The 25,909-nt window shown below is 36.2% G+C and overlaps 5 protein-coding genes and 1 pseudogene across 13 annotated transcripts; 3 read left to right on the top strand and 3 right to left on the bottom strand.

Moving 5' to 3' along the window:
* Positions 1-4,281: 4,281 nt before the first annotated feature.
* Positions 4,282-4,996, bottom strand: LOC109116086. Its single transcript, XM_019200883.1, has one exon. It carries the CDS (start codon positions 4,775-4,777, stop codon positions 4,583-4,585), a length of 195 nt encoding a protein of 64 aa, XP_019056428.1. The 5' UTR covers positions 4,778-4,996; the 3' UTR covers positions 4,282-4,582.
* A 2,768-nt stretch (positions 4,997-7,764) lies between these two features.
* On the bottom strand, positions 7,765-8,488 carry LOC104799940 (protein SODIUM POTASSIUM ROOT DEFECTIVE 2). Its single transcript, XM_010522630.1, has 2 exons — positions 8,286-8,488; positions 7,765-8,144 (listed from the first exon to the last, which is right to left on the bottom strand). The coding sequence occupies exons 1-2, from the start codon at positions 8,407-8,409 to the stop codon at positions 7,870-7,872; spliced, it is 399 nt and encodes a 132-aa protein (XP_010520932.1). The 5' UTR covers positions 8,410-8,488; the 3' UTR covers positions 7,765-7,869.
* Positions 8,489-10,482: 1,994 nt separating this feature from the next.
* On the bottom strand, positions 10,483-13,855 carry LOC104799939 (uncharacterized calcium-binding protein At1g02270-like). Of its 2 annotated transcripts, none has more exons than XM_010522628.1 (10): positions 13,273-13,855; positions 13,073-13,177; positions 12,883-12,988; positions 12,525-12,745; positions 12,373-12,431; positions 12,164-12,272; positions 11,937-12,062; positions 11,503-11,613; positions 11,285-11,392; positions 10,483-11,165 (listed from the first exon to the last, which is right to left on the bottom strand). In XM_010522628.1, the coding sequence occupies exons 1-10, from the start codon at positions 13,402-13,404 to the stop codon at positions 10,920-10,922; spliced, it is 1,323 nt and encodes a 440-aa protein (XP_010520930.1). In that variant the 5' UTR covers positions 13,405-13,855; the 3' UTR covers positions 10,483-10,919. The 2 variants fall into 2 exon arrangements, with proteins under 2 accessions (XP_010520930.1, XP_010520929.1); XM_010522627.1 differs by having other exon boundaries at positions 12,373-12,449; positions 13,273-13,853.
* A 4,578-nt stretch (positions 13,856-18,433) lies between these two features.
* Positions 18,434-21,551, top strand: LOC104799937 (fibrous sheath CABYR-binding protein). 8 transcript variants are annotated; one of them, XR_769658.2, is made up of 8 exons: positions 18,434-18,530; positions 18,671-18,908; positions 19,014-19,154; positions 19,509-19,563; positions 19,659-19,753; positions 19,967-20,029; positions 20,151-20,855; positions 21,203-21,551. XR_769658.2 is itself a non-coding variant. In XM_010522626.2 (2 exons), the coding sequence occupies exons 1-2, from the start codon at positions 20,736-20,738 to the stop codon at positions 21,359-21,361; spliced, it is 279 nt and encodes a 92-aa protein (XP_010520928.1). In that variant the 5' UTR covers positions 20,653-20,735; the 3' UTR covers positions 21,362-21,551. The 8 variants fall into 8 exon arrangements, 1 of the variants encoding a protein (XP_010520928.1); XR_769655.2 differs by having other exon boundaries at positions 18,442-18,591; positions 18,698-18,908; XR_769656.2 differs by having other exon boundaries at positions 18,442-18,591; positions 18,679-18,908.
* A 304-nt stretch (positions 21,552-21,855) lies between these two features.
* Positions 21,856-23,469, top strand: LOC104799936 (anthocyanidin 3-O-glucoside 2'''-O-xylosyltransferase). The gene has a single exon (XM_010522625.2). It carries the CDS (start codon positions 21,878-21,880, stop codon positions 23,282-23,284), a length of 1,407 nt encoding a protein of 468 aa, XP_010520927.1. The 5' UTR covers positions 21,856-21,877; the 3' UTR covers positions 23,285-23,469.
* Positions 23,361-24,874, top strand: LOC104799987 (annotated as a pseudogene).
* The last annotated feature ends 1,035 nt before the right edge of the window (positions 24,875-25,909 follow it).

Here is a 25,909-nt window from a genome sequence, read left to right as displayed (position 1 = left end):
ACGTTATATAATATACAATCGAATATATTTTTCCATATAAAAGAGATTGTATTATGCCTAAATATGTCATGTGTGTGTATTATGAAGATCCTCACGTGATTCTCTTCCATAGACTCCTTTTGATTCTGAAGGTTTCATTGGTTGCTTCTTGGTTAAGGCAACCACGTCGTCCTTGTCTTGGATGAAGCTCTCGGGTGAATTGTCTTCTTGCATGGTATGTCCGGTTTGTTCTTCAACAGTACAGTGCGTATACGTGAGTTGGATTGCATAAATATGTAGCGTGTATAGGTAAAAAAGTTATGGTGCATATAGCGGTTGAATCGGGAAAAAAAATAAAAGTGCAAAAGCGTGATGCACAATATGTAATAGTTTAGCAAGAGACAAAAAAAAAGAAAAAAGTGATACAAATGTCCAGATCGATGATCAGAGTTTTCCAATCGAAAATTGCCAAAAGCCAAATTTAAAGATCTCATGACGGTTAGGATTGATGGCGATAAACGAACATCGTCAAACAAGAGAAAAATAAAGTAGTACATCGTCTAGAGTTGATGTTAATAAACGAATATCGTTGAAAACAAAAAAATAGCACATCAACTAGGATCGATTATGATGAGCACCACCGTCGAAAAAAAACAAAAAGAATGAAAGACAGATATTCAAGACGATGATATTATTAGATATAATATATTATCGTCATCTTCATCATCGCTTTCGTATTCAATCAATATTATTGATCAGAAAAAAAAAAATTAGAACAAAAACTAAAATTTTGATATCATATAAAACAATGTTTTTTTTATATTGATAACGGTAAAATACACGTTAATCTATAATAAAATATAATATAATATTTTATATATAATATCGAGGATAATAATATTAATGGTAATATCTTCTCATAAATACACATATATGGATACGGGTATGTGTGAAATTAAAGGATACCGGCTAGATTGAAAAATCGGCTGAGAAAGACGTGTTTGAATCGTAAATTGGACAAATGTCTCTTGTTTATTGCATGGTCCGTGTCCCATGCAAAACGTCTACGTGTGTGTATTATTAAGTACGGTCCCACCATGCAATCTCTCACGTTGTTTTGCCTCTGAATTAGTCCGACCACAAAACTGTGCGGACCAAACCAAAATCAAAACTATTGAATCTAATTTAACTTTAGGTCGTTATTACTTCGATTTCTTATGTTCCACTCGAATCCGATATAAGCCTGATATAACAAATATTTTGTCATTTTGTGATTAGTATGTAAATGATATTTCTTTATTTATTTTAGAAAGATAATGTTTTTTTTTTATAATTTGCGAGAATTGATCGTATCTTCATTTCAACTATATTTTCTAAAAAAAATAGAAAATTTCAGATGAATACACATCTCCAAATAAATATTCGAATCTGGATTGAAAATAAGTTTTGTCTCATCTATTATCAGTTGAACAAACCAATTTTGGTTTAGAAGGATAATATTAAATCCAACTCGATGAGAACCATACACGAAAAGAAATCAAACCAAAGCGAATTGGTTAAGTTCGAGTTGTGCCACCTTCATATGTTAATAATTGTGTTATATATATGTATATATATATATGCATGCATGATATGTGTTTATTCAATCATTAAGAACAATTTAGAAACGTTATATTTGAGGGAAGCCCCTAACTCAGTTGGAAAATAACAAACCCTTCTATCCGAGGTTGTGAGTTCGATTCCTTCTGATATCAAATTTTCTCTGAGTCGGTCAGTTTCGACTAGTTTACCTCTTCTGCGCGTGGCTTACCAGCTGTTGCATAGGGTCGTATGAATTTTACTGTTCCCGATGCCATATCATTTGTCCGATCTTTAGGGGGCTGCAAGGTGTTGCGGGATCTGATCCAAAAATTGTAGGGCAAGTTCTCAAACGTTAACAAAAAAAAAAACATTATACATTTCGAGTTTGATAAATCTTCCAACCGAGCTGGACTGTGTGGGCACTAAATGACCAGCAAGGCCATTACCCTCCATTCAATCAAATCTCTTTTTGGTCCAACCAATGAATATTTATTTAATTATCAATAATGTGATGATATATTTTGTATATATTAGGCAAAATATCGCAGAAAACGATATGCATCTACACAGTTGAAGTATATACAACCACTTTGTTTGTTGGGCATCCGTTATTTTCATGAATATCAACTTCACTGTGTAGATATATAACATCTTTTCTTCGGGTGGTAGCTACAATTTTTTTTTTTTTTTTATGAAGACTACAAATTTATTTTAAAGATGGACGAAATCTATAATATGTTAAAAGCATAAGTATATCATCATTACTCAAATTGATTCTCTTCCAACCATCTAGATTCAATTCGGTGTCCTAACCAAAATATCTCTTATATATATATATATATATATTGAAAAAACATATATTAAAAAATAATACGATGTAAGATTTTTTAGTTCGTTATGCATTATTCCATAAAGTATCTCTCGTAGGTGATATATACATATACAATGAGTTAATGATATCTACGTTATATATATATATATATATATATATATAACGTAGATATCATTAACTCATTGTATATGGACCCCCTTTTCGTTTAAGAGAATACCCCATATCGGATTTGTGGGTTTTATTGTCTATGGCGACACTGCTACGGATTTGAGTTATTCTTTATATCTACAAATTAATTAATGTCTCATGCGTCAATAACAATAAAATAAGGGAAAATCCGTAATTCATCTTTATAAAAATAACTAAACTTTTTAAATATTAAAATATTTCAAATTGATAACTTAAATGTTAAAAATATTCTAAATAGATACCTTAACTCAAAAAATCGGTGACAATTTTCAACTTCGATTCTGACGATGACGTATAAATTAGATCTTAATTTTTAACGTAAAAATAAAATTCAAGAAATCGATAACAATTCTCAACCTCATCTCTAACGGCGATATATAAATTAGATGTTAATTCTAAAATAAAAAAACAAATCGAGATTGTAAATTGCTCTCAATTTTGTGAGTTAGGTATTTTATTTGGAATATTTTAACATTTGAGATATCAATTAGATAAAACTAAAAGTCTAAATATTTATTTGGCACATTTTTATAAAGTTGAATTATTTATATGAAATTTTCTATAATAATAATAATAATAATAATCTATAGCTGTTCATGGGTGAAGTTAGGGATATAAAATGTGTTAGCTTAAAACATATCATCCGAGATCCAGACGAATTCATCGTTTTTCATTTCGGATCAGCCTAATAAATTTTATAAATAAACAGTGAATTCTAATTTAGTTCTGTTAGTTATTGAACCAAATCACATGGTTCACAAATTAAATTCAAATACCAAAAAACTTTTTTTAATTGCTTTTCGGTAAGAATTATAATTTATGTCAGATACAACATCATAGAAATAATCTGTCTAAGTCTGTCAAATATTTAATTTAAAAGACTAACACAGAAATCAAAACAAAATAGTAAAATTCATTTTTTTATGAAGTTTCAGTACTTATACGTAGGATGTCAATCGGGTCGGGCCGGCCTCAATACGTACTCGGTCCAAAAGTTTCGGACTCGGACTCAGGCCGGTCCAATTTTTTCGGGCTTACATAACTAAATTCAAAGTCCGACCCTATATATTCTGGACTCGGATCGGGTTGGACCGGACCGGACCGATTCACATAATTTCCTCTGTAAATATTATTTATTTATTTTTTATTTATTTTTAAATATCGGACTTTCTGATCGGTTTGAAGTCCGATTTTTTCATACTGAAAAACTTAGACCCGAAACGCGCTAATTTTCGGACTAAGTCGAGTCGAGCTTCGGGCCTCAAACCTAAATTGACACCCTATTTATATGTGTTGTATTTTAAAATTATTGTTTAAATAACAATTTAATAGTCTTAAAACTCATATAATTAAAATATATATTAATAAATCTCAAATCTAATAAAAAATAATGAAAGAAAAGTTAAAAATTTACTTTTTTAGTCCGCAACATGATTTGTGGTCCATTCGAGATGTGGTCCGTTTTTGTTCATTTCGAAGCAGACCAATCTATAAATCCGTTTTGTTAAATATTAAAAAATGAAAATCAATTCCAATTCATATAATCTAATCTAGGATCGATATTCAGAAAATTATAGAGAATTTTCATAATTCGAGAGCACGTGTGGGAAGTTTGGAAAAAATACAACGGCTCTCTTAATCAAATTATTGTCATCTTCTTAAACCAAATAAAAAGGACAAAAGAGAAGATGATAGCTCTATAACATGGCAAATCCGTCTATAATGTATTTGATGTTTATATTCTTACATAAAACAAAGAGATCGTATTGGTAAATTCCGAATGGTCACGACTCACGAGAGAATTTTCACGACAAGAACAGTTTAACCTCGATAATCTCATCTCTATTACTATTATATAATTACTTTGTCACACATTTAAAAAAAAAAAAAAAAAAAAAAAAAACGGAACCCTTTACTAGATTCAAGGAAAGGAAAATGGAGAGAAACTCGGGAAAACCGTGCTACGCGATGAGATAATGGAAGTAGAAGTGTTCCATCAAATCACAAATCGACGAGATGAGATGTGAAATCAGGAATCGCCGATGGCCGATTAGGACAAGGCAGTGTCAACGTCAAACTACCGATCCGCACGTAAGTCCGGCGGTCGGGACGATGAGGAAGAAGTCCGGCGACGATTTTGGCGAGCGCCGCCGTGTACTGGCCCAGTAACTCAGCAAATATCACCACCGACAACATCGTCGACACAGAACTCTTCGCCGGAAAAAAATGGAGACTTTTCAGTCGGAGATTTCTGGGTTTTTAGGATCGGAAAATGGGTAATGGAGATCTGGGAATCTGAGAAATCATGCGAAGGGAGTGGGCTTTTTTATAGGCAGAGTGTTCGTGTTGACCCCATGAGCAGTCGCAGTTTTCTTTGCCTCGTGTTTTTTTAATCACCCGCGTCTTATGCTCAGTTCTCACTGTTACACCCACACCCATATATATATATATATATATATATATATGTAAATATGTACTGGTTTGGATGGGAAAATGAATATCGTGGCTCCCATACTTTTAGTTAACTAAAAGATTGTTGATACGGTATATTCATTCGTTTATGTTTTTATTTGTTTATTTAATGTTTCGTTTTTATAAAAAAAATACATCCATGGAAATTCTGTATTAGACCATATGTAATTATGTATGATTTATCTCTGCCGAATGTGTATATTGTGTAAAAATTACGACTTCTGATACTGTTTTGATTTTCTAAAATTCAATATTCTATTCATGCAAAAGTTGTTTGATTTATTTTTTAAAGTCTAAGGAAGACCGGTGTGGATTCATGGGCAAGAGTTTTCTTCATTTACGAACCGATTTTCTAATTTATTCGAAACTTTTATTAATATGATTTAGATTTTATAATGTATCTTACCATATATATCTAAAATATTTATTTCTATATATGGATATTAATGTTTTGTCCATACTCTTCGCTGAAATAAATACTGAGAATAACTGGTTGGTTTATGAATTAATACATGAGACACGTGGCGTTCACATATAAGCTGATGTTATATACTATCATTAATCATAGATAGCGCACAATTTACCATTAATTGCGGATTAAGAGATACATTGTGAGCTTAAATGAGTTGTCACAAATCACAATCATAAATGAATCTTATTACTTTTAATGCAAGACACCTCGCAAATTCGTGACCATGCATCACTCACTATTAGTCACCATCACTTATTATTATTATTATTATGTAATTTAATTACTTTATTTTTATTTAAATCGGGGATATTTTAGTTAAGTGATCAGGAATCTTTTGATCTATCTTTTTGGACTTAAAAGGTCTCCCAAATTTCATGGTAGCTGGTCCAATTGTTTTACATATTTAGAAATTTAATGATTATGTTATTTATCAGAACCTTTTATATCTATTTAAAAAAAGCAAAACAATTATCGCTGCTGACGTAAACCGTAACCGTTAATGTCAATTATTGAAAACAGTATTTATATATATTAATGGATAAAACCAGATGTTAATGAATTTGAATAAATGCAGAACGAAGATGTCACACACACCAAAGACAATTGGTTGATATAAATAAGGGGGAAATGTAGTACAATGTACTGGAATATATATATACACACACACACTTTTATATATATATATATATATAATTGTATTAATCTATAACCATTTTGATAGAAAAAATTATGTGAATTAAGTAAACATGTGGTCCTCTACATGTGAGGAAGAGTAAGGGATATATATATATATATATATATATAAACACACCAAATTCTACTTTTTATAGATTTTTACATATTTAAACTCTTGATAAACATCTAACAAAATGTTTTTTTTTTTGATAACCGGGTAATCCCAAACCCAAAGGGTCCAGACTAATCCCGACCCACACGCACAACTGGTACCACACGTGTGGGATGTTTTTATATAAACTACTGTAATTATTTATTTATTCGTTGCCATTGGTGACCCTTCATATTTTCTGTGTTCAATTTTTTTTATGTGAAGAAAACGACAAACATGGTTTAACAAGTCCATTTAGGTATAATACAGTGATATGTAGGAAAAAATATCTATATTTAATTTAATATAATAAAAATTTAGATATTTTCCCTCCAAAAAACTAAAGCTTCATTTTCATCATCGTTAGGGAACAGACATATTATTACATCATTAACTGATGAAATAACATACGCTTCTAACTAATTCTCAAACAATTCTTATAAATTCCGATTCCATTAGTATTTCATTTTAGTAAATTTTCAAAATCTAAAATAAAATCAAACCTTATGTAAAAATATATCAAAACATCAAATATTAGTTGGATAAAAAAAGTAGATATTAAAATTCCATTCAAAATCAAATTATTGAATAGTGAATGAAAAATAAAAGTTATATAAATAATCATTTATGACTAATCCAACTAGGAAAAGAAGAAAAATCAGTTAATTAAAGAAACGGATGTTGATGGGATGACATACAACTTGGTTTGAATTATGAAGGTTGCCATAAATGAGAAATTCCTCGTGATTTGTGGAACAAATTTTAGACATACATACATACATACATACATACATACATACATACATACATACATACATACATACATACATACATACATACATACATACATACATACATACATACATACATACATACATACATACATACATACATACATACATACATACATACATACATACATACATACATACATACATACATACATACATACATACATACATACATACATACATACATACATACATACATACATACATACATACATACATACATACATACATACATACATACATACATACATACATACATACATACATACATACATACATACATACATACATACATACATACATACATACATACATACATACATACATACATACATACATACATACATACATAAAATTAGATATGTAAAAATAACAAATAGAATAAAGTTAACTAAATACATATCCGAATTTATCTAACTTCTTTATATTAATATATCTTAAGAATGGTTTAACCATATGAAATATTGAATTTGGAACACGAAAATTTGTTTTGCATCATCACAATAGATCAATTAATTTCAGAGAAAACGCAAGATTTTTTATTGTGTCCCCTCAGCTCGAACTTTTGTAATAACCCAAGCAAAGATTATTCAACGAGACATAGACACAAAAAAGTCTCAAATAAGATCAAAGACTTTTAGCGTTATTACACACTAAGGATTTTCTGTACATCGACATATCCAACGCGGAGCACGTGAACGTTATCGCACAGAAAATCAAACGTAAGTCAGAAGGAATGGGACCTCGAGAAGACCTTTTTCACGGCTCTCCAACTAAATGAATTGCTTCTAATCAGCGACAATGAGGGTTTGATGAACGTTGAAGCCTTTGAATTCTTGGACTCTTCTTCGACGGCCTCTTCGCGATCCATATTGTCGTCTAGATTCCAAAATCGAGCTTCCTTACGCTTCGATTTGATAGTCGATAGCACGTCGAATTTGTTGCATATTCCCCACACTGTAACTTTCTGTTGGCAGTAGTCTACGTTCACCGAGTATATTCCTGTTCAATTGATCGTATTTGTCACGTATAAGAAGGGTATACAACCCTTCATGTGGCATATTTGTTGAACAATTGTATTCTATAGTACTATATATGTGTATATATATATATATATATATAGTATCGATTTGAAAACTTAACCTTTAAGGTGGGAAAGGGCCTTCTTGACTTTCTTCTCGCATCCATAAGAATACAAAGGGACCATCATCTCCACGTACTGAGCCTCGACCTTCTTGTTCACCACAACTATTTGCTTATCCGCCATTGTTCTCCAAATCCTCTATGCCCATTCCTTCGGCATCCACATATATATACACACACACACACACACAATTATATCTATATTTTCTGAAATTTAATGCCTTTTTGGTTGAACGTAACTTTGCATGCATGTTAATGCGGTCGAGGGTTATATGCTTTGCAGGGGACAGATGGCATGCAGGGATTGGTGTCTTTATGGACTAATGACTTGGATTCGATGTTAAGTGTGTCATCGCTTTTGTTTTGTATGTCGGAAAATGGCTTTCTCTTAGATCTCTTTGCTTCTCTCTCTCTCTCTCTAGCTTTTTTTTTTAATTTTTTTTATTGGCCGTTCTCGAGGTTACATTTGTTATCCATGTGACATGTTCATTTCCCTATAATGTGCTTTAATTTCCATTGGATAGATAGATTAGATGCTGCCTTTTTTTTCATCAGCCATTGTTGGTTTGTCGTTTACCTTTTTTTTCCTCCGAAGCTATTATTAACCTAAAAATTATGAAAACCGCATTGTATATTATACATATCTTTCATCTAAAGCAGATATAACAGTTTTTTAATGACTTGCTCCATAACGATGAGCATTTTCCCATTCCTTGGATCCCATATACGCGCGTGTGTGTATATATATATATATACAATAACTAAGTTATATACGGATCCCTAGATATATAATTTTTTTTAAATACACAAGTTGCATATATAATTGAATTGAAACTAGTGACTTTTTTCTAAGGGGAAAAAAAGAAACATCATATCAATATCAATAATAAACACGAACCCAATCATTATGGTTACAGGTGAAATAGGGGAAAACCTGTATACACACAATATAATACTATACTCCAGTGCCTAACCGATTTCTAAATCCATTGAATTAGTCTCACTTGTATAGTATCATCCCAAGTCCCGTCAGGCATTAAAAGAGCAAAATATGGGGTTTGCTATCAACAATTATCATTATACATCCTATTCACATGATGATTTGAGGAATACACAACATATCATTTGTCGTTAGACATGCAAATTTCTGCGTGTTTATGGTCGGTGAATCCCAATCAGTCTAATAGTGTGATTAGGTTAGGGCTAAATATAGATACGTTAAGGGTTTGGGTTTGGTTATTTTCAGGTAGAAATCTCCGGCTATAATCCAATCTAAAAATGAAAAGTTTTGGCCTTTTATATATATATATATATATATATATATATATTTCTGCGTGTTTATTTTGTATTTTTGTTTTTGGTTGAAATCGATTAAAAATTTGTATCCGATAAATGAATCAAAATCTATTTGAATATAATTAGATATCATGTGGTTGAGTTTTTGCATCCGTTGCTCGAAATTCGAATGCTATGTGGTGAAGATATTTGTTTGTGCAAAAATAAGTTAATAGTTCGGAAACTTTATTTAAAAAAAAAAATATTTATGTAATTTTCCGCAGCAAAAAGCTTTAATTTTCAGCCAATGTGGGTGATTAAGAGATGTGACGTGGTAAAGTTCTCTGTCACGTACAGTAATATTCATGCATACGTGGACATGCAAAGAGACCACATTAGTTAATGGCTGATCTCGTCATTACCACCCTTTCGCCGTACGAGTTTTTGTCGGACATCATTTAGACTTCAAAGTCCCACCCATGTGAAACCCCATCACTTACAACTGACCGGCCATCTCCGAAACAAAAACAAACCCTTTTGATTATTATTTTGTTTATTTATTTTTTTAAATTTCTCAAGTTTAATATACAAGAAGATGAAGAAAAAAAAAAGGTACAAAGAGGAGATCTACAAATGTACTACGACTTGTCCGAGTTCTTCAATGTACAAAGCTTAGTTTGAAAGGGCAGGAACTTTCGGTTCCAACTAGAGGGTTTGCAGGAAGAAAAACGTACGGTACGTTAAGATCTGTCCTTAAAAACGAACTCAGGGGTAATTCAGTCTATCTACGCGTTGGCGGTTGGCTGTTAAATAACCGTTGGAAACTTAGAACAGAGCAGCAGAGCACTTCTCTCCTTCATTTTTCGACTTTCGATCTCGCTTTGAAATCCGTCTACCAAACCAAAGAAAAAAAAAAGGTAAATAAAGGTAATTGCAACTTGATTGAGATTGAGAGATGCCACAGTACTTTTTTATTTTCTACAGACAAGAGCTTTACAGTAAAACATTCCTCTCCCCTCCCAAAAAAAAGGTTAAATTTTTTTCCTACTGTAAAAAAAAATTACTCCACGACTATACATGAAGCTTGTGTCGTATATGGTTTCAAGTTTTGTATATGTATAAAAAATTATCTTATTTACCCTTCTGCTTCCTCTTCTTCCCGAAGGCACAGAACCATCGGGAGAGAGCCGCCGGCTCATCTCTTCCAAAGTCCACCGAACCAAAACCTGCTTCAAGAGTCAGAGCCGGTTTTGGTTACAGACTCTGCTGCAATTTCAGACAAACCCGAGCCTCTCAAAGCAGATGGGCCCGATAACTCTTTCGTGCTTCTTTCCGGAACCGAGTCTTTGTTTTGTTTTGTCATGAAACCGACTGAGAGCACGGCATCCGTATCGGCGAGAAAACGACGGTGAGCCGGGCGTGATCTGAAAGAGAGTAGTTCTCCGGCCACATTCCTTTTTCAACTTCAGGCGGAAACAGGACCGCGTTCTTTACGCTGAAACCGATGGTTTGCTCTTCATTACCCTTCTTCCTTTCGCCATCCCTCTCATCGCCTCCACTGATCTCATCTCTTTGTTCTGACCAGGTAGGGTTCCAAATTCTTTGCTGCAATTTGAGGGTTACATGATGATACTTAGCTGTCATCTTGTTATGCAGCAGGAAACAAGTCAAGAATTGAGGGCCATGAAGAGAAATTTCATAGCCACCTGCATTATGAACATTACCTGAAACTCTTTGTAATCCAGAACGCCATTTCCATCAATGTCGGCTTGGATCCATAGATCCTTCACCTCTCTTGTGGTGAGTCCATTGCAGTGACCTGTTAAATTGAGCTGCAAGAACACTGCTGGTTAAAAAAATCCGTACCCATATTCCATTGGAGAAGGCAAAAGAGAATCAAAAGCATCTTATAGCAAGACCATTAACCATATTATATATATACCTGTCGAAGAGCCTCACAGAAGCCTGCGTATGCGATGTAGTCGACATTATTGTCGGCTTTCAGAAAGGCAAATGCGTCTTCTGCTGTCAGGGAGGCTCTCCTCAGTAGATACTGAAATCAAATACCCCCCCATTACAAGAGGAAGGCATAAAACACTCTGTCCCATCAATCTTCTGAAGACGAATTCTTTGTTTCATATCCGAATATGAACATAAAGTTGTGATGCTATAGCACGAAAACCAGCTCTTCTTCGGTATCAAATAGAGAGGTTGTCTTGCCTACTTCAAGTTTCTACGATTCAAGGGGAAATTCCCTTTAAAGAATCAAGGAATTTAAACAAGGGCCTATCGATATGGATGGACAGGCTGAATTCCAGCAAGAGATGCAAAATATGACACAGAGAATAAAGGAAAGAAGAGAAGGGGGCCTCCCACCTTAAACATGCCAAACACTGCCTCACTCCAGCTTGTTTTCAGAAGCTTTATGTACCTATTTGGATTGAGAAGCCAGATAAAGTCGACGGCACATATATTTCCTCGGTGGTTTCGGTGGCTTACCCACTGTTATGCAAATATAAAGCAACTCGGAAATCTGAGTACCGAATTAATACATCAATCAAAGGAGGGATCCGGCATATCCAAATGGAAAAAAAGACAGTGACCTTGTGAGCATCTGCATCTGTATATCGATGAGCAGTGTCATAAGACGAAACAAAGCCCTGTGACCTCAGAAACTTGTAGACATGGCCACGTTTACTTCCATTCCAATCTCTGCCACAATGATATAAATACATGGAAGCAAAGGAGTGACTAAAAGTCGATCCTCAAATGTAAGCCATCTACAAATGTAACATGCTGATGTTGTATTTACCCGCAAAGCATAATAGGCATGGGACTAAGATTGACTTCTTTCAGATAAGATTCCACATACTGCAAAATTTTATATACCTGACAATGAAACCCCATGTTTCAGAAACTGAGTTGACATCAAAATTCAGGTTACAGAGGTTGAGAGAAATATACCTGTTGCAGTCTTACTATGGATAGAGTTGAATCATGAGGAAACAACAAGTGGGTGTTTACGATGAGAACTTCTTGGGACGAGTCGTTGTTTGGACACTTGGACAGGGGAAGAGCTAACTCGACATGCAACAATTGCGCAACACGGTCTCCGCAATCGTTGAAGAGTAACTCCCGGTAGTTGACAACTCTAAAATAGTCCTTATGTACAGCCGTAAGAAGACCTATTAAATTGCCAAGATCCATAAACCATCAAGGACATTGGAGAAGGATGGACGCTAAAACCTCTGTTCCATCATCATGATTTCGCGAGTACGAGGATAAATTTGCTAATCTGTGAAAGAGATTCAAGAAAATGTACCATCCCCACGGTTGTTGGTTCGAGCAAGCTTGTAACTCAGATAACCAGCGTCTCCGAGTCTTTTCTCGTACAAATTAACAAGCTCTTCGTTTCCTACCCAAAACTCCTGCATCCATGGCGAATCCATGAAACCAAACATTTGAAGGTAAGAAACAAAAATTGCAGGACATTCCATGGAGCACGGACGAACCTGCAAACAGATAATGGAGGATCTCTCGTACAATAACCAATCGAGAATTCTGTGGTTCCTGCCCATCCAATACGCCTTGTAGTCGCTTTCTCTGCGGCTCTGATCCTGCATTCCTCCCCAAGCATTTACATACACAAATACACAAACATACCCAGGAAAAACCCTAGAAACCGTAGGAGGAAAAGAGGGGGGAAAAGGACCTTCTGAGAAAGGCGCTTGTAGATCGGAGCGAGGATGTTGAAAGTGGTACAGGAAATGCAAGGCTGCTGATGCTGGTCTCTGATGGAAGACGCGATCGCGTAGCTTCCGATCTTCGAAATCCTCCCCTTCATCACTTTCCCCGTTTCCCTCCAAAAATCCGCCGGAAAATCAAAGAACGTTCGCCGTCGGCGTCAGCTTCGGTGACGGTTAACCCTCGGCGGTCGCTTCTCTTCTGATTATAAAAAAAACCTCCAGAATCAAAATGAAAAGAAAAAAAACTTCGCGACCGCCTGATTTTCCTCGAACTTCCACCTTCTTTTGTAATCAGCAACAAAAAAAATTTCAAAAAAAAAACCCTCTTCCAAATTTAGCAACTTCAGATGAATTTCCGCTTCGGCTATTTTAGTTCCTCCGCTTCGCCTTCTTCACGTACACACACATATATATATACGTACGTATCATAATCTTACACCGATACATACACATGAACAAGTGCCTGTGTATGTGTGCGTGTGCATGTATTGCTTTATATGTGTGTGTGTGTATAGACGTGTTTGTGTGTATGGATCTGACATGGCGAAGCACTCTGTACGTGTATGGTGTCGGACCAACGATGTGTGTCCCGTTACGTAGCGATAGTGACCGAAAAATCATTATTTATTTTATTATATTATAATTTGTGGTCTTTTTTATTTCCTTTTTCTATTTATTGTCCACTTTGTTCGTCATTTTTTCAACATGATGGTCACTTTTGTTTTTCATTTTTCATTTTATTTTATTTTCCATTATCGCCATAAAGTTGGCTTTCAAGCGACGCACGATCGGCGGGCGGTCCATTTAATTTTTTTTTTTTTGGCAAACCACCATAAAATACCATTTGCTTTTTTTTTGTCCTCCCTAAAAAAATATTTTACGTTATCTTTATATGAAGCATTGTATAAGACATAATTATGGTGCCAAAGCGGTTCTTGTCTCCTTTTGGATAACTATAAATTATAAAACACTTCACATCAAATGTTAAATCCATTGAGATTTATGAAAAAATGGGGTAGATATTTTGATGATATTTTGGTTTTGGTATATAACTTTAAGTATGAATTTAACTTTTAATAATAATATATTAAAATCATTTATTTTTAGCAGTATTCGAAACTAGTTTAATTAAAAAATCATTTGCATAGTTTTTAAAAAAATTAAAAATTGAATTAAATTCGAATTTAAATGAAAACTACAAAAAAAATGTTAAATCAATTTTTTTAGAATATATATATAAACTGAATTCTAAAACAATTTAAATCGAACGAAACTATACAAAACATATTCTATATAAACTCTACAGAATCAAAAAATATCAAACTATCAAAATAATTGAATCAAAATATGATCTAAACCCAAAATATCCAACTTAGTAAAGAATTCAACGATGAGATGAAAAAAAAACACAATTATAAGGATTCAGATGATTAAAAACAGATAAAAATATCTAAAAATTCTTGAACTTGTAATTTTGTATAATATTAATTCATGATCTTGTATAAAAACGAATGATGCAAAATATAAATAAATCATATAATAGTCAAAGCTTCAAAAGTTAATCTAAAGATTATTCCTCTCTTTCTCAAAAGAATATATATATATATATATATATAAATTTCCTTTATTGGTAAATTAATAAATTATTGGAATATGGAATTTGCCGAAAGTTTTGTGAAATTGGTTAGATATTCTCGGACATTCATCGCCCACCTCTTGCTATTGGCCTTCCCGCTCCTTGGCGATATTCATGGGTCATTGTCTTTAAATCTCCTCCACGTTCATTTTCCAAATTCTAAATATATTCTTCTGCTTTTACATTTTCAAAAACGAAAAGATCATATTGGACCTGATGGTTCTCAAAATGGAGTTAATTATACATTTTAAAATTGGGATAGTTGGTAAACTGTACCAAAACAAAAACGAAATTTGCAAAATATCTCACAAAAAAATAACTTTTACATGATATATATTTTTTTCTAAATACCCAAACTATCATTTACAATATTTCTCTACGATTGTGTGATAATCTATCTTTCAAAAATCGATAAGTTTTGCTATTTGATCTTCTTTTTTCTCCAATATTTTCTTTATCTTCTCTATTTCTTATATAGTTTATCTAATCTATTCAAATACTTTTCTCGTTGATTTTTTTCTACGATATTCTGATCTTTTTTTTGCATGCACATAAAGTGTTTGATGAAATGTCTGTACCAGAAAATTGTGGTAGATGACCTGCGATCTATGAAAAATGACATGCGTTATGCGTTAAATGACCCATGGTCTCTGGCAGATGATTTGCGGTCTGCGACAGGTCATTTGGCCTATGGACCTACAGCTATCGCCCTGCGGCCCTGCGGCTATCGCCCTGCGCACCTGCGGCTATCGCCCTGCGGACCTACGGACCTGCGACTATCACCCAGCGGACCTGGGCATGCGGCTATCGCCCTGCGAACCTACGGACCTGCGGCTATCGCTCTGCAGACCTGCGGGCATACGGCTATCGCCCTGCGGACCTACGGACCTACGGCTATCGCCCTGCGGACCTGCGGCTATCGCCCTGCACATCTGCGGACCTACGACTATCGTCCTGCGGATCTGCGGCTATCGCCCTGCGGACCTACGGACGTGCGGCTATCACCCTGCGGAGCTGCGACTATGGACTGTGATTTCATTACGACCATATAACTACGACTACGACTCACTACGACCATATACGGCTCACTACGACCATATAACTACGATTACGACTAGATAATTACGACTGTGATTTCATTACGACCATATAACTATGACTGTGACTCACTACGAGCATAAACTACGACTCACTACGACTCACTACGACCATATAACTACGACTATGACTAATTACGACCATATAACTATGACTACGACTCACTACGACTATATACGACTCACTACGACCATATAACTACGACCAGATAATTACGACTGTGATTTCATTACGACCATATAACTACGACTAACTCACTACGACCATATAACTATGACTCACTACGACTCATTACGACCATATAACTACGACTACGACCAAATAATTACGAGTGTGATTTTATTACGACCATATAACTACGACTACGACTCACTACGACTATATAACTACGACTACTCATTACGGCCATATAACTACGACTACGATCAGATAATTACGACCATGATTATATTACGAACATAATACAAATACGACTAGATAATTAACTATAATTACGACCGTTGAACATAATGCAAATGCAACCAAATAATTAACGGTAATTACGATCATGTCCATTTACCTATTCTCTCGATCCTTTTGCTGGTTCGACCAAATATTATTGTCTATATCTCTCTACGATTATGTGATAATCTGTAGTTTAGAAATCAGTGCATTTTGAGATTTGTCGTTCTGTTTTCTCTAATATTTTTTCTATATTCTCTATTTCTTACAGTTTATCTCATCAATCAAATATTCTTCTGCATGATTTCTTTTTCTGTAGTATTCATATGATCATTTTAGTTTCTACATACAAGGTATTTGATGAAATTCTTGAAATAGAAAATGGCGGCAGGTTCCAGTATGTGTCTTGCGGCCTACAGCAGGTCACCTACGACATGCGGCAGGTCACCTGTGACATGTCACATGTGACTTACGATATGCAGCACGTCACCTGCGACATGCAGCCTGATGACCTGCTGACCTACAAGTACTTTTTCACGAAACATATGCAATTGTTTTTCTATACTTATATAAGAAAACAAAATCCATATAAGTGTTTTTTCATATATGTGGAGAAAAACGAAATTCATGGAAGTATTTTTTTGTGACAATCTATCTTTTAGAAATCGGAACGCTTTGTTATTTGATCTTATTTTTTCTCCAACATTTTCTGTATCTTCTCTATTTCTTACGGTTTATCTAATCTATTCAAATACTTTTCTGGTTGATTTCCTTTTTTATGATATTCTGATCATTTTTTTGTATGCATAGAAGGTGTTTGATGAAATGTCTGTAAAAGAAAATTGTAGAAGATGACATACCCTCTGTGAAAAATGACCTACGCTCTGCGGTAAATGATCTACAGCCTACGGCAGATGACATGCGGTCTGCCAAATGACCTGTTGCCTGCGGCAGGTCATCTTTGGCACTTACGGCACCTATCGCACCTGCTAACCTGCAAGTGTTTTTTTCGCGAAACCTATGCAAGTGTTTTTCTATACTTATATAAGAAAACAAAATCTATATAAGTGTTTTTTCATGTATGTAGAGAAAAACGAAATTCAAAGAAATATTTTTTTGTGACAATCTATCTTTTAGAAATGAGAATGCTTTGTTATTTGATCTTATTTTTTCTCCAACATTTTCTCTTTCTCTATTTCTTACGGTTTATCTAATCTATTCAAATACTCTTCTGGTTGATTTCTTTTTCTGTGATATTCTGATCATTTTTTTGTATGCACATAAGGTGTTTGATGAAATGTCTGTAAATTTTTTTTTTTGTAAAAGATGACCTTTTGTGAAAAATGACCTACGCTCCGCGGTAAATGACCTACAGTCTACGGCAGATGACCTACGGTCTGTCAGATGACCTGTTGCCTGCAACATGTCATCTTTGGCATCTACAACACCTATCGCACGTGCTAACCTGCCAGTGTTTTTTCACGAAACCCATGCAAGTGTTTTTCTATACTTATATAAGAAAACAAAATTCATATAAGTGTTTTTTCATGTATATAGAGAAAACAAAATTCATGCCAGTGTTTTTTTATATATAGAGAAAATCTGCAGGTTATAATAATATAGAAGGATATTATGGTCATTTTAACTCAAAAAAATATAGAATACAAAAATTACAATAGTAGAAATATAGAATGCAAAGACTTTTTTTTTTGTACATTTATACAAATTTTCCCTTTTAAATTCTACAAATATAAAATTATTTAAAAATCATATATATATATATATATATAATATAATTCAGAACATCTAAGCAAACAATATCAAGTAATTAAGAAAGAATTGGGCATTGGCCCAATAAAAAGGCCCATTAAGGTTTTTATGAGCCCAATAACTGAATCCAGTCTTCGTGATTCTGCGATGAACATTTCTTCAAGGATCGCTTAGATATAGAGGTTTTCAGTTTTGCTTGGGGTTTTGCCTTCCCCACTGTTTCCCAGTTCCAGTCCCAAAGATGAACCGGCTCGTCCGTACACATTCTGTCGCCATGAGGTCTCTCCGATACTTCCACCGCCGGCCGCCACTTTAGCTTCGGCCGTTATCCCTTCAACAGGTTTTTCCCGTTTGCGATTTTTTTGTGCTCTGAGAAATCTGAATGAATTTGTTTTCTTCGATTTCTGAATTCTATGGAGGCTTGGAGAATGATGTGTCGTTACCAGATAACGCCGCCGGTGATCCGGATTGTGCCGGAGAGGAAGACGTATGTGATCGAGCGGTTTGGGAAGTACGTGTAGACGCTGCCGTCTGGGATTCATTTCCTCATTCCACTTGTGGATCGTATTGCATATATCCATTCCCTCAAGGAAGAAGCCATTCCGATTCTGAACCATTCTGCAATCCCAAAAGATAATGTCAGCATCCACATTTAAGGTCGTATTCACCCCTTTTACCAATTGCTGGTTGTTCTTTGTTTTCCCGTCTTGGTCCTTGTTTGTTTATACTGATTTTTTTTCCATTGATACAAGCTTCTTGCAGATAGTGATCCTAAATTGGCTTCATATGGGGTCGAAAATCGTATATATGCGGTTGCACAGTTAGCTCAGACTACAATGCGCAGTAAGATCACACCTTGACAAGGCTTTTGAAGAAAGGGACACTCTCAATGAGAAGATAGTGGTTCGTTCTTCACGCTTCTCTCTTCGTTCTCTCTGTTACCAGTTTCATTACTCGAAACTTTCTTTAAAGTTACACATCATATGCTCCTTTTCATGTCTAAAGAATTCAATATCACTTTTTTTTTTTTCCGTTTCGGTTTCGCAATTTCCAGTTATGAGCTTGGATTCTAATTTTGTTCGAATTTGTAAAAGGGTGTTAGATTTAAGCTTTTAGTTTGGGTCTCCACTCAGTATATTTGTTGGATGTTAGAATTTGGGTTGTGTATTGTGTTCGTCATGAAAATTTTCCAAATCTCAAACCATGGACGAAGAAAGAAATGATGGATGTTTCGATATGTGATCGTAATTCTCGCAGGAAGCAATCAGTGTTGCTGCAAAAGATTGGTTGCTTCAGTTATGAGATTAGCGAGGTACTTTTTAATTGCTCTCTACAACTTTTTGTTGCCTCCTTCCTGGCGTGAAATTGAACACTTTTTGCTTGTTTCTAATTGATTTCTATTTTCAGGGGATATTATGGCTCCAACATTGAGTGAGAGCCGCCATGGAAATGCAAGCTAAATCTGAACGTATAAAGAGAGCCCAAATCCTTGAATCTGAAAGGTAATTAAATGTTTCGTTTCTGTTTAATTCTTCAATTTCACTTGGTTTCATTTCAACAACCAATGCCTTAGGTTTACTATTAAAATGCGATTTCCAGAAATTCTCTCTAGATAAATGTTCTGATAGCTCCTTGTTCTCATCAGAAGTGTTGATTTTTTTGCTGAATCATAACATAACTGTGGCCTTATGTTTCATCGTGTCGTGATTTTGCAGGCAGCTAGCTTGAGAGTTGCAGGGCAAAACACTAATAATGCGTTGGGCAGCATTGCCATGGTGGTGAGCCATTTTATTTATATAGTTTGTCACCTCATCCCATATATCTTCTATGTCTCGTTATAAATTGTAATAATCTTCTCTTAGATTTTTAGATCTTCTAATCCATGATGTTTTTGGTTAGGGGACAACAATGTTGGTTCCGAGTACTGCTGCCAACCCCACTAAGGAGTAACCATGGTTGCTGAACATGAGGCACAATCTTTTCTTTGCCTCGGGCTTCTAGAACTTCACCATTTTCGAAATAGAAAACGAATCTGAATTTTGTGTCTTTGATCTTTGTTATTTTGTTTTCAATGGATGGACTGGTAGCTTCTCTCTCAGGTCTTAACAATAGAAAAAGAAACAAGATCCTCAAAAGAACTGGGAAATGGAAGAGGAATGGTGGAGAATACAAGGGACCAATGTAAAGAAAGAGAAAGGAAAACGAGAAGACCAGGTTGGCTTTCGTCCCAACGGTTGAATAGCTCCAACAGAGAAAACTACGGTGTCCGAATCTGACCATGTTTGGGACATTACCATAAATAGCATGTCTCCTCCTCTGTTATATAAACCCCCTCTTTTCCATCTTCTCAATTTGCTCAGCCTTGAATTTTCATCTTTTGACTGATTTTTCTTTTGTGAAGGAGTTTTCCACAGGCCCCTTCGCTCCACAGCTCCGTCCCATTGTTCGTTCGTTTTTTAGTAATAACCGTTTGGAACGAGAACCATGGGAGGCTGTGCGAGCAAACCTAAGGAGTCTGATATCATCGAGGAGTCTGCCCCTGTTGACCCTCCTCCGACTGACGCTGTCGAGGCCAAGAACGTCGAGACAGTGACCGCTGCCGAGGTTTTTATGAATCTCTCTCTATCTAACAGTTCATTGATTCATTCACTTTTTTCCTTTGTCATGGATGGAGAGCGGATAGTCAAATTGTTCATCACTCTTGCATTGGGGGTATTACAGTTTGGGTATGCAATGGCGATAGTTATATATATATATATATATATATATATATATTATTCGATTCGAATCAGTTTGGTTATTAACCAACCCATGATGGTGATAGTTGTCTGGGCTTGCACATGAAACCATCTCGGGACCCCCTTTCTTTTTCTGGCTGGAAAGCGATCGTATAACTCGACTCTTCCATGAAAGAATGCCTAATAATTTATTTTTGTTGGGGTGAGTTGCAGGAGAAAGCAGAGGAAGCTGTTGCTGAGAAGAAGGAAGTGGCAGATGAAGAGAAGGAAGCAGAGGAGGAGGAGGCCAAGCCAGCAGCAGTCGCTGAGGATCCCAAGGAAGCTCCCGCCGAGACTGAGCCACCACCCAAAGAAGAGGCCGCCACTGCCTAATTGTTCTCTCCCATTTCAGCTCTTTTGAGTTGTATTCCCATTTTCATACATTTCATTCCAGAGGGACTTGAACATGCGTAAGATTCATGGTAATCATCATCTACATTTACACGAGGGGCTTACGATTTTTTGTTTAATGATAAACGTTGTGATTTTTTTTTTAATGGACAATTTAGAACATTCTGTGATTTGATCAAATTCAGGAATCATGATCAACTTCGGTTAGTCCAAAATATCCGATTTAAGCCCACTGGGCATAACATGAATGGGCCCTTTGGCCCATTATTTACAATTATACGGCTCATAAATGCTTGGCTCAATCTCATGTGTTCACACTTACCACATCCACCTGCCACCTCATTTAGTTAGCCAACAAACCAAAATCCATCATCCACCACGAGTCACCCACCACCAAACCATCTATTTGGTCACTGTCACACATATATATACATTTCTTCGTATGCGAAACAAAAATCATAAATTGGATTGAAAATTTTAAAAAAAAAAGAAAAAGAAATGGAGAGGTTTGGAACAGAGGGCTCAAGCATGAGCATAGTGATGTATCCGTGGTTAGCTTTAGGTCACATGACTGCGTTCCTTCATCTCTCCAACAAATTGGCAGAGAAAGGACACAGAATCGTTTTCTTGCTTCCCAAGAAAGCTCGAGCCCATCTCGAACCCATCAATCTCCACCCTAATCTCATCACTTTCCGGACCATCTCCATCCCTCACGTCCATGGCCTTCCCCTCGGCGCCGAGACCAATTCCGACGTGCCCATCTTCTTGACCCATTTGCTGGCTGTTGCTATGGACAGGACGCGTCCTGAAGTCGAGACCGTTGTCCGAACAGTCAAACCGGACTTGGTCTTCTACGATTTCGCCGATTGGGTCCCTGGAATCTCTGCACCGGTCGGTGCCAAGACTGTTTGCTTCGACACCGCGAGCGCAGCATCTATAGCATTGACCTTAGTCCCTGCGGCTGCTCGTGAAATGGCCGATGGTGCGATGCTTTCAGGGGACGAGCTCTCGAGGCCACCTCCTGGTTACCCATCTTCGAAAGTGGTATTGCGTGCGCATGAAGCAAGAACTCTAGGGTTTCTATGGAAGCGGTTCGAGGGTCTGGTTTCGTTCTTCGAAAAGAAAGTCTCTACACTTAGAAACTGCGACGCCATTGCCATAAGGACTTGCCGGGAGATCGAAGGAAAGTTCTGCGAGTTCATCTCTAGCCAATACAACAGACCGGTTTACCTGACAGGACCTGTACTTCCAGACACCAAACCGAGCGATCAGGCAGCATTGGAACCGAGGTGGGCAGATTGGCTAAGTAAATTCGAGCCTGGCTCGGTCGTGTACTGCGCCTTCGGAAGCCAACCTGTACTGGACAAGCTCGAGCAATTTCAAGAAGTGTGTTTAGGGCTTGAACTCACAGGTTTACCTTTCTTGATTGCCTTAAAGCCTCCTTCAGGGTTCTCGACAGTGGAAGAAGCCTTGCCTGAAGGGTTTGAAGAGAGGGTCAAAGGAAGAGGAGTTGTGTACGGAGGGTGGGTCCAGCAGCCATTGATATTGGACCACCCGTCGGTCGGTTGCTTCGTTAGCCATTGCGGGTTCGGGTCAATGTGGGAATCTCTGTTGAGGGATTGCCAGATAGTGTTGGTTCCTCACCTCGGGGAACAGATCTTGAACGCTAAGTTAATGTCAGAGGAGATGGAAGTGGCTGTGGAGGTGAAAAGGGAAGAGAATGGATGGTTTTCCCGGCACAGCTTGAAGGACGCAGTGAAGAGCGTGATGGATAAAGACAGTGAAATCGGAGAGATTGTGAGGAAGAACCACAAGAAGTGGAAAGATGTATTGGGTGAGTCTGGTTTTTCAGAGAGTTATATCAGTAAGTTTGAGCAAAGCTTGCTTCAACTCCTCATTCCATGATTTCGATCTTCACGTAAACTGAGTCAAATGAATCCAAGTTAATTCCGTTAAGTTCTTCGATTTCAGTTATGTTTCTATGATTCTCTGCAACTTCTGTAAATCCGTTGAAAGCGTTGATATACTAAAACGAAGCCCAACTGTATTCTTGAACTGAATGTTCGGTTTCTTAAACAATGAATTATGAATGTTAAGTTGCATTTTTCATAACAACCTCAAGAATCATTCAACCTTCATGGAGTCTTGAAATGACTGTTCGGTTCCAAGATTCATGTTCTTGTGTTTCCATGGTTTGCATTTGGTCATATGACTCCGTTCTTGGGCAAACAAATTAGCTGAAGAGTGTCAGAGTAACTTACTTGCCGCCCAAGAAAGCTCGAGCACGACTGGAACATGAATCTACATCCAGACAGCATCGTTTTCCATCTTGTCAGTGTTCCTACAGTGGATGGTCTTCCTGCAAGTGTAGAGACGGCCTCAGATATTCTTCTTCTCTCTACAGCTCCCTGGCTTTTGCAATGGACCTCACACTCAACTATGTTGAAGCCACGGTTCTTTCTGCAAAACCCTATTTGATATTTTATGATTTTGCTCAAGTTATCGGCAAAAAGATTGGGATCAAGACCGTATGTTATGTCACGGCTTCTGCTGCGTCAGCAGCTATCTCGCTTGTTCCGGATAGAGATGAGCTTGTAACCGAGGAGGAGGAAGTTTTCCCTCCACCTGGATATCCTTCTTCCAAGGTTTTATTCTGCAGACACGAGGCTCGTTCCTTGTTGTTTCTCTCGTTCCCATGTGGAGAGGGGACAGCCGTTTTATAACCGAAACGTTACGGCTCTTACGAAATGCGATGCCATATGTTTAAGGACATACGAGAACTTGAAGGGAATTTCTGTGAATATGTTGAGAATCAATGCCAGAAGAGGGATCTTTTGACTGGTCCAATCCTCCCTGATCCTGACAAGACCAACCCACAAGAAGAAGAAGACAACCATTGGAGTAACTAGCTAAGTGGGTTCGAACCAAGTTCAGGGATGTTCTGCGCATTTGGAAGCCAAATCATTCTCGAAAAAGATCAATTCCAAGAACTATGTTTAGGTATGGAGCTTGTCTACCGCAGGTGCTGTGGTGGCAAACACGCTGCGCTCAATACTTTATGAGATCAGCACTTCATTCAAGCATTTTTTTTCTACAGTTTTCGATCTATAGAAATCTCGTAAGAGAAGACAGAATTGACAAGCGACACCAAGATTGACTGTTGGCCAGTTGCGAATGATGAAGATTGGGGGCACATCATGAATGATGAATTCTGGGGTTCCTCAAGACGAGAATCTCGTTTAACGGGGCAGAGGACGGTGGGTAAGCCTGACCTCTGATTGGAGTGTTTGCGTCTTCGCGAGTAGTCACGAGGCAAGTTTTCCCGTGGCGGCGTTAAAGCCGCCAAAGGGAAATCTGACAATTCAAGAAGCCTTGCCAGAAGGGTTCGAGGAATGGGTGAAGGGAAGAGGAACAGTTGAAGTGCAGAGGGACGAGACGGGATGGTTCTCGAAAGAGAGTTTGAGCCGCGCCATTACATCTGTGATGGATATGTAAGTTTAAAATTCTTTAAACTCATCTAAATCATGATCTTCAATATGCAACACTTTAACATACAAGATCATGAATGCGGAAATAAAATTCTGGATCGGAAAAAATATACCTCCAGCCATTGAAATTGAGTTGAAATCTGAATACTTTGGTGCTTCTAAACCATGAGCAACACAATAATGATAGTGTATATTCTGAAAGTTTGCTTGGCTTAGGGACCTCAATACTATACGTGATCTTTATAGTCTTTTTCCCATCAAAAAAGATTTCAGTTATCAAGTGGTTATCAAAGACCGTTAGCAGAACATGGAGTAAATATTGGACCATCACCATAATGGGTAAGTTATTTACGGAAGTTAATAAACTTCCTACATTATAGAAATTAATAAATAAAATAATTTCCAACATTCTCCCACTTGGTCCATATATTACTCTTAATAAGAAATATAATATATGAATCATGGCGACAAGTTCTCTTAATACGAGTATTATCTTCCATGTATTACAATATATAATGTCTCTTCAAACTTTATATGATAACACACGCTTAATGAATAAGCCTTATGCTTATTCTAGGTCTAAATGAGTGAGTCTTTTAAATATAAAATATAGTGTACACTCACTACAAGAAACATCAAAATTTGCGACAGAAAAATCTTTCGCAAATACAAAAGAATATCTGTCGCAATTACAAATTTACGACAGATTGCGACAGAATCATTTCTGTCCGTATATTGTTGTCGCAAAAGTTTGCCGGTCGTTAATCTGTCGCAAAGTTGCGACGGACAAAATCCAAGTTTTGCGACAGAATTGCGACAGAAAAATCTGTCGCAAATATCTTTTTTAATATTTAAAAAAAAAACAAAAAAATCTACGTTTACTACGGATTTGCGACAGAAAAATCCGTCGCAAATATTTTTTTAATTTAAAAAAAATATAAAAAATATATTATACATATACATATATATATGTATATTCACATACACATATACACATACATTACACATATACACATAAATTTATATATATATATACACATAT

Source organism: Tarenaya hassleriana, unplaced genomic scaffold, assembly GCF_000463585.1.
Source record: "Tarenaya hassleriana unplaced genomic scaffold, ASM46358v1 Cleome62, whole genome shotgun sequence".
NCBI classification, from domain to species: domain Eukaryota; kingdom Viridiplantae; phylum Streptophyta; class Magnoliopsida; order Brassicales; family Cleomaceae; genus Tarenaya; species Tarenaya hassleriana.
Note: the sequence above shows the minus strand (reverse complement) of the source record. Positions and strands in the feature narration are given on the sequence as shown.

Excerpts from the sequence above, each read along its gene's own strand:
- LOC109116086 (XM_019200883.1), bottom strand. The coding sequence starts at position 4,777 with ATGTTGTCGGTGGTGATATTTGCTGAGTTACTGGGCCAGTACACGGCG.
- LOC104799940 (XM_010522630.1), bottom strand. The coding sequence starts at position 8,409 with ATGGCGGATAAGCAAATAGTTGTGGTGAACAAGAAGGTCGAGGCTCAG. Across the intron at positions 8,145-8,285 it reads GGCCCTTTCCCACCTTAAAG|GAATATACTCGGTGAACGTA; the intron begins GTTAAGTTTTCA and ends TCAATTGAACAG.
- LOC104799939 (XM_010522627.1), bottom strand. The coding sequence starts at position 13,404 with ATGAAGGGGAGGATTTCGAAGATCGGAAGCTACGCGATCGCGTCTTCC. Across the intron at positions 12,746-12,882 it reads AACCAACAACCGTGGGGATG|GTCTTCTTACGGCTGTACAT; the intron begins GTACATTTTCTT and ends GCAATTTAATAG. Across the intron at positions 12,450-12,524 it reads CCATAGTAAGACTGCAACAG|GTATATAAAATTTTGCAGTA; the intron begins GTATATTTCTCT and ends TTTCATTGTCAG.
- LOC104799937 (XM_010522626.2), top strand. The coding sequence starts at position 20,736 with ATGGGAGGCTGTGCGAGCAAACCTAAGGAGTCTGATATCATCGAGGAG. Across the intron at positions 20,856-21,202 it reads AGACAGTGACCGCTGCCGAG|GAGAAAGCAGAGGAAGCTGT; the intron begins GTTTTTATGAAT and ends GGTGAGTTGCAG.
- LOC104799936 (XM_010522625.2), top strand. The coding sequence starts at position 21,878 with ATGGAGAGGTTTGGAACAGAGGGCTCAAGCATGAGCATAGTGATGTAT.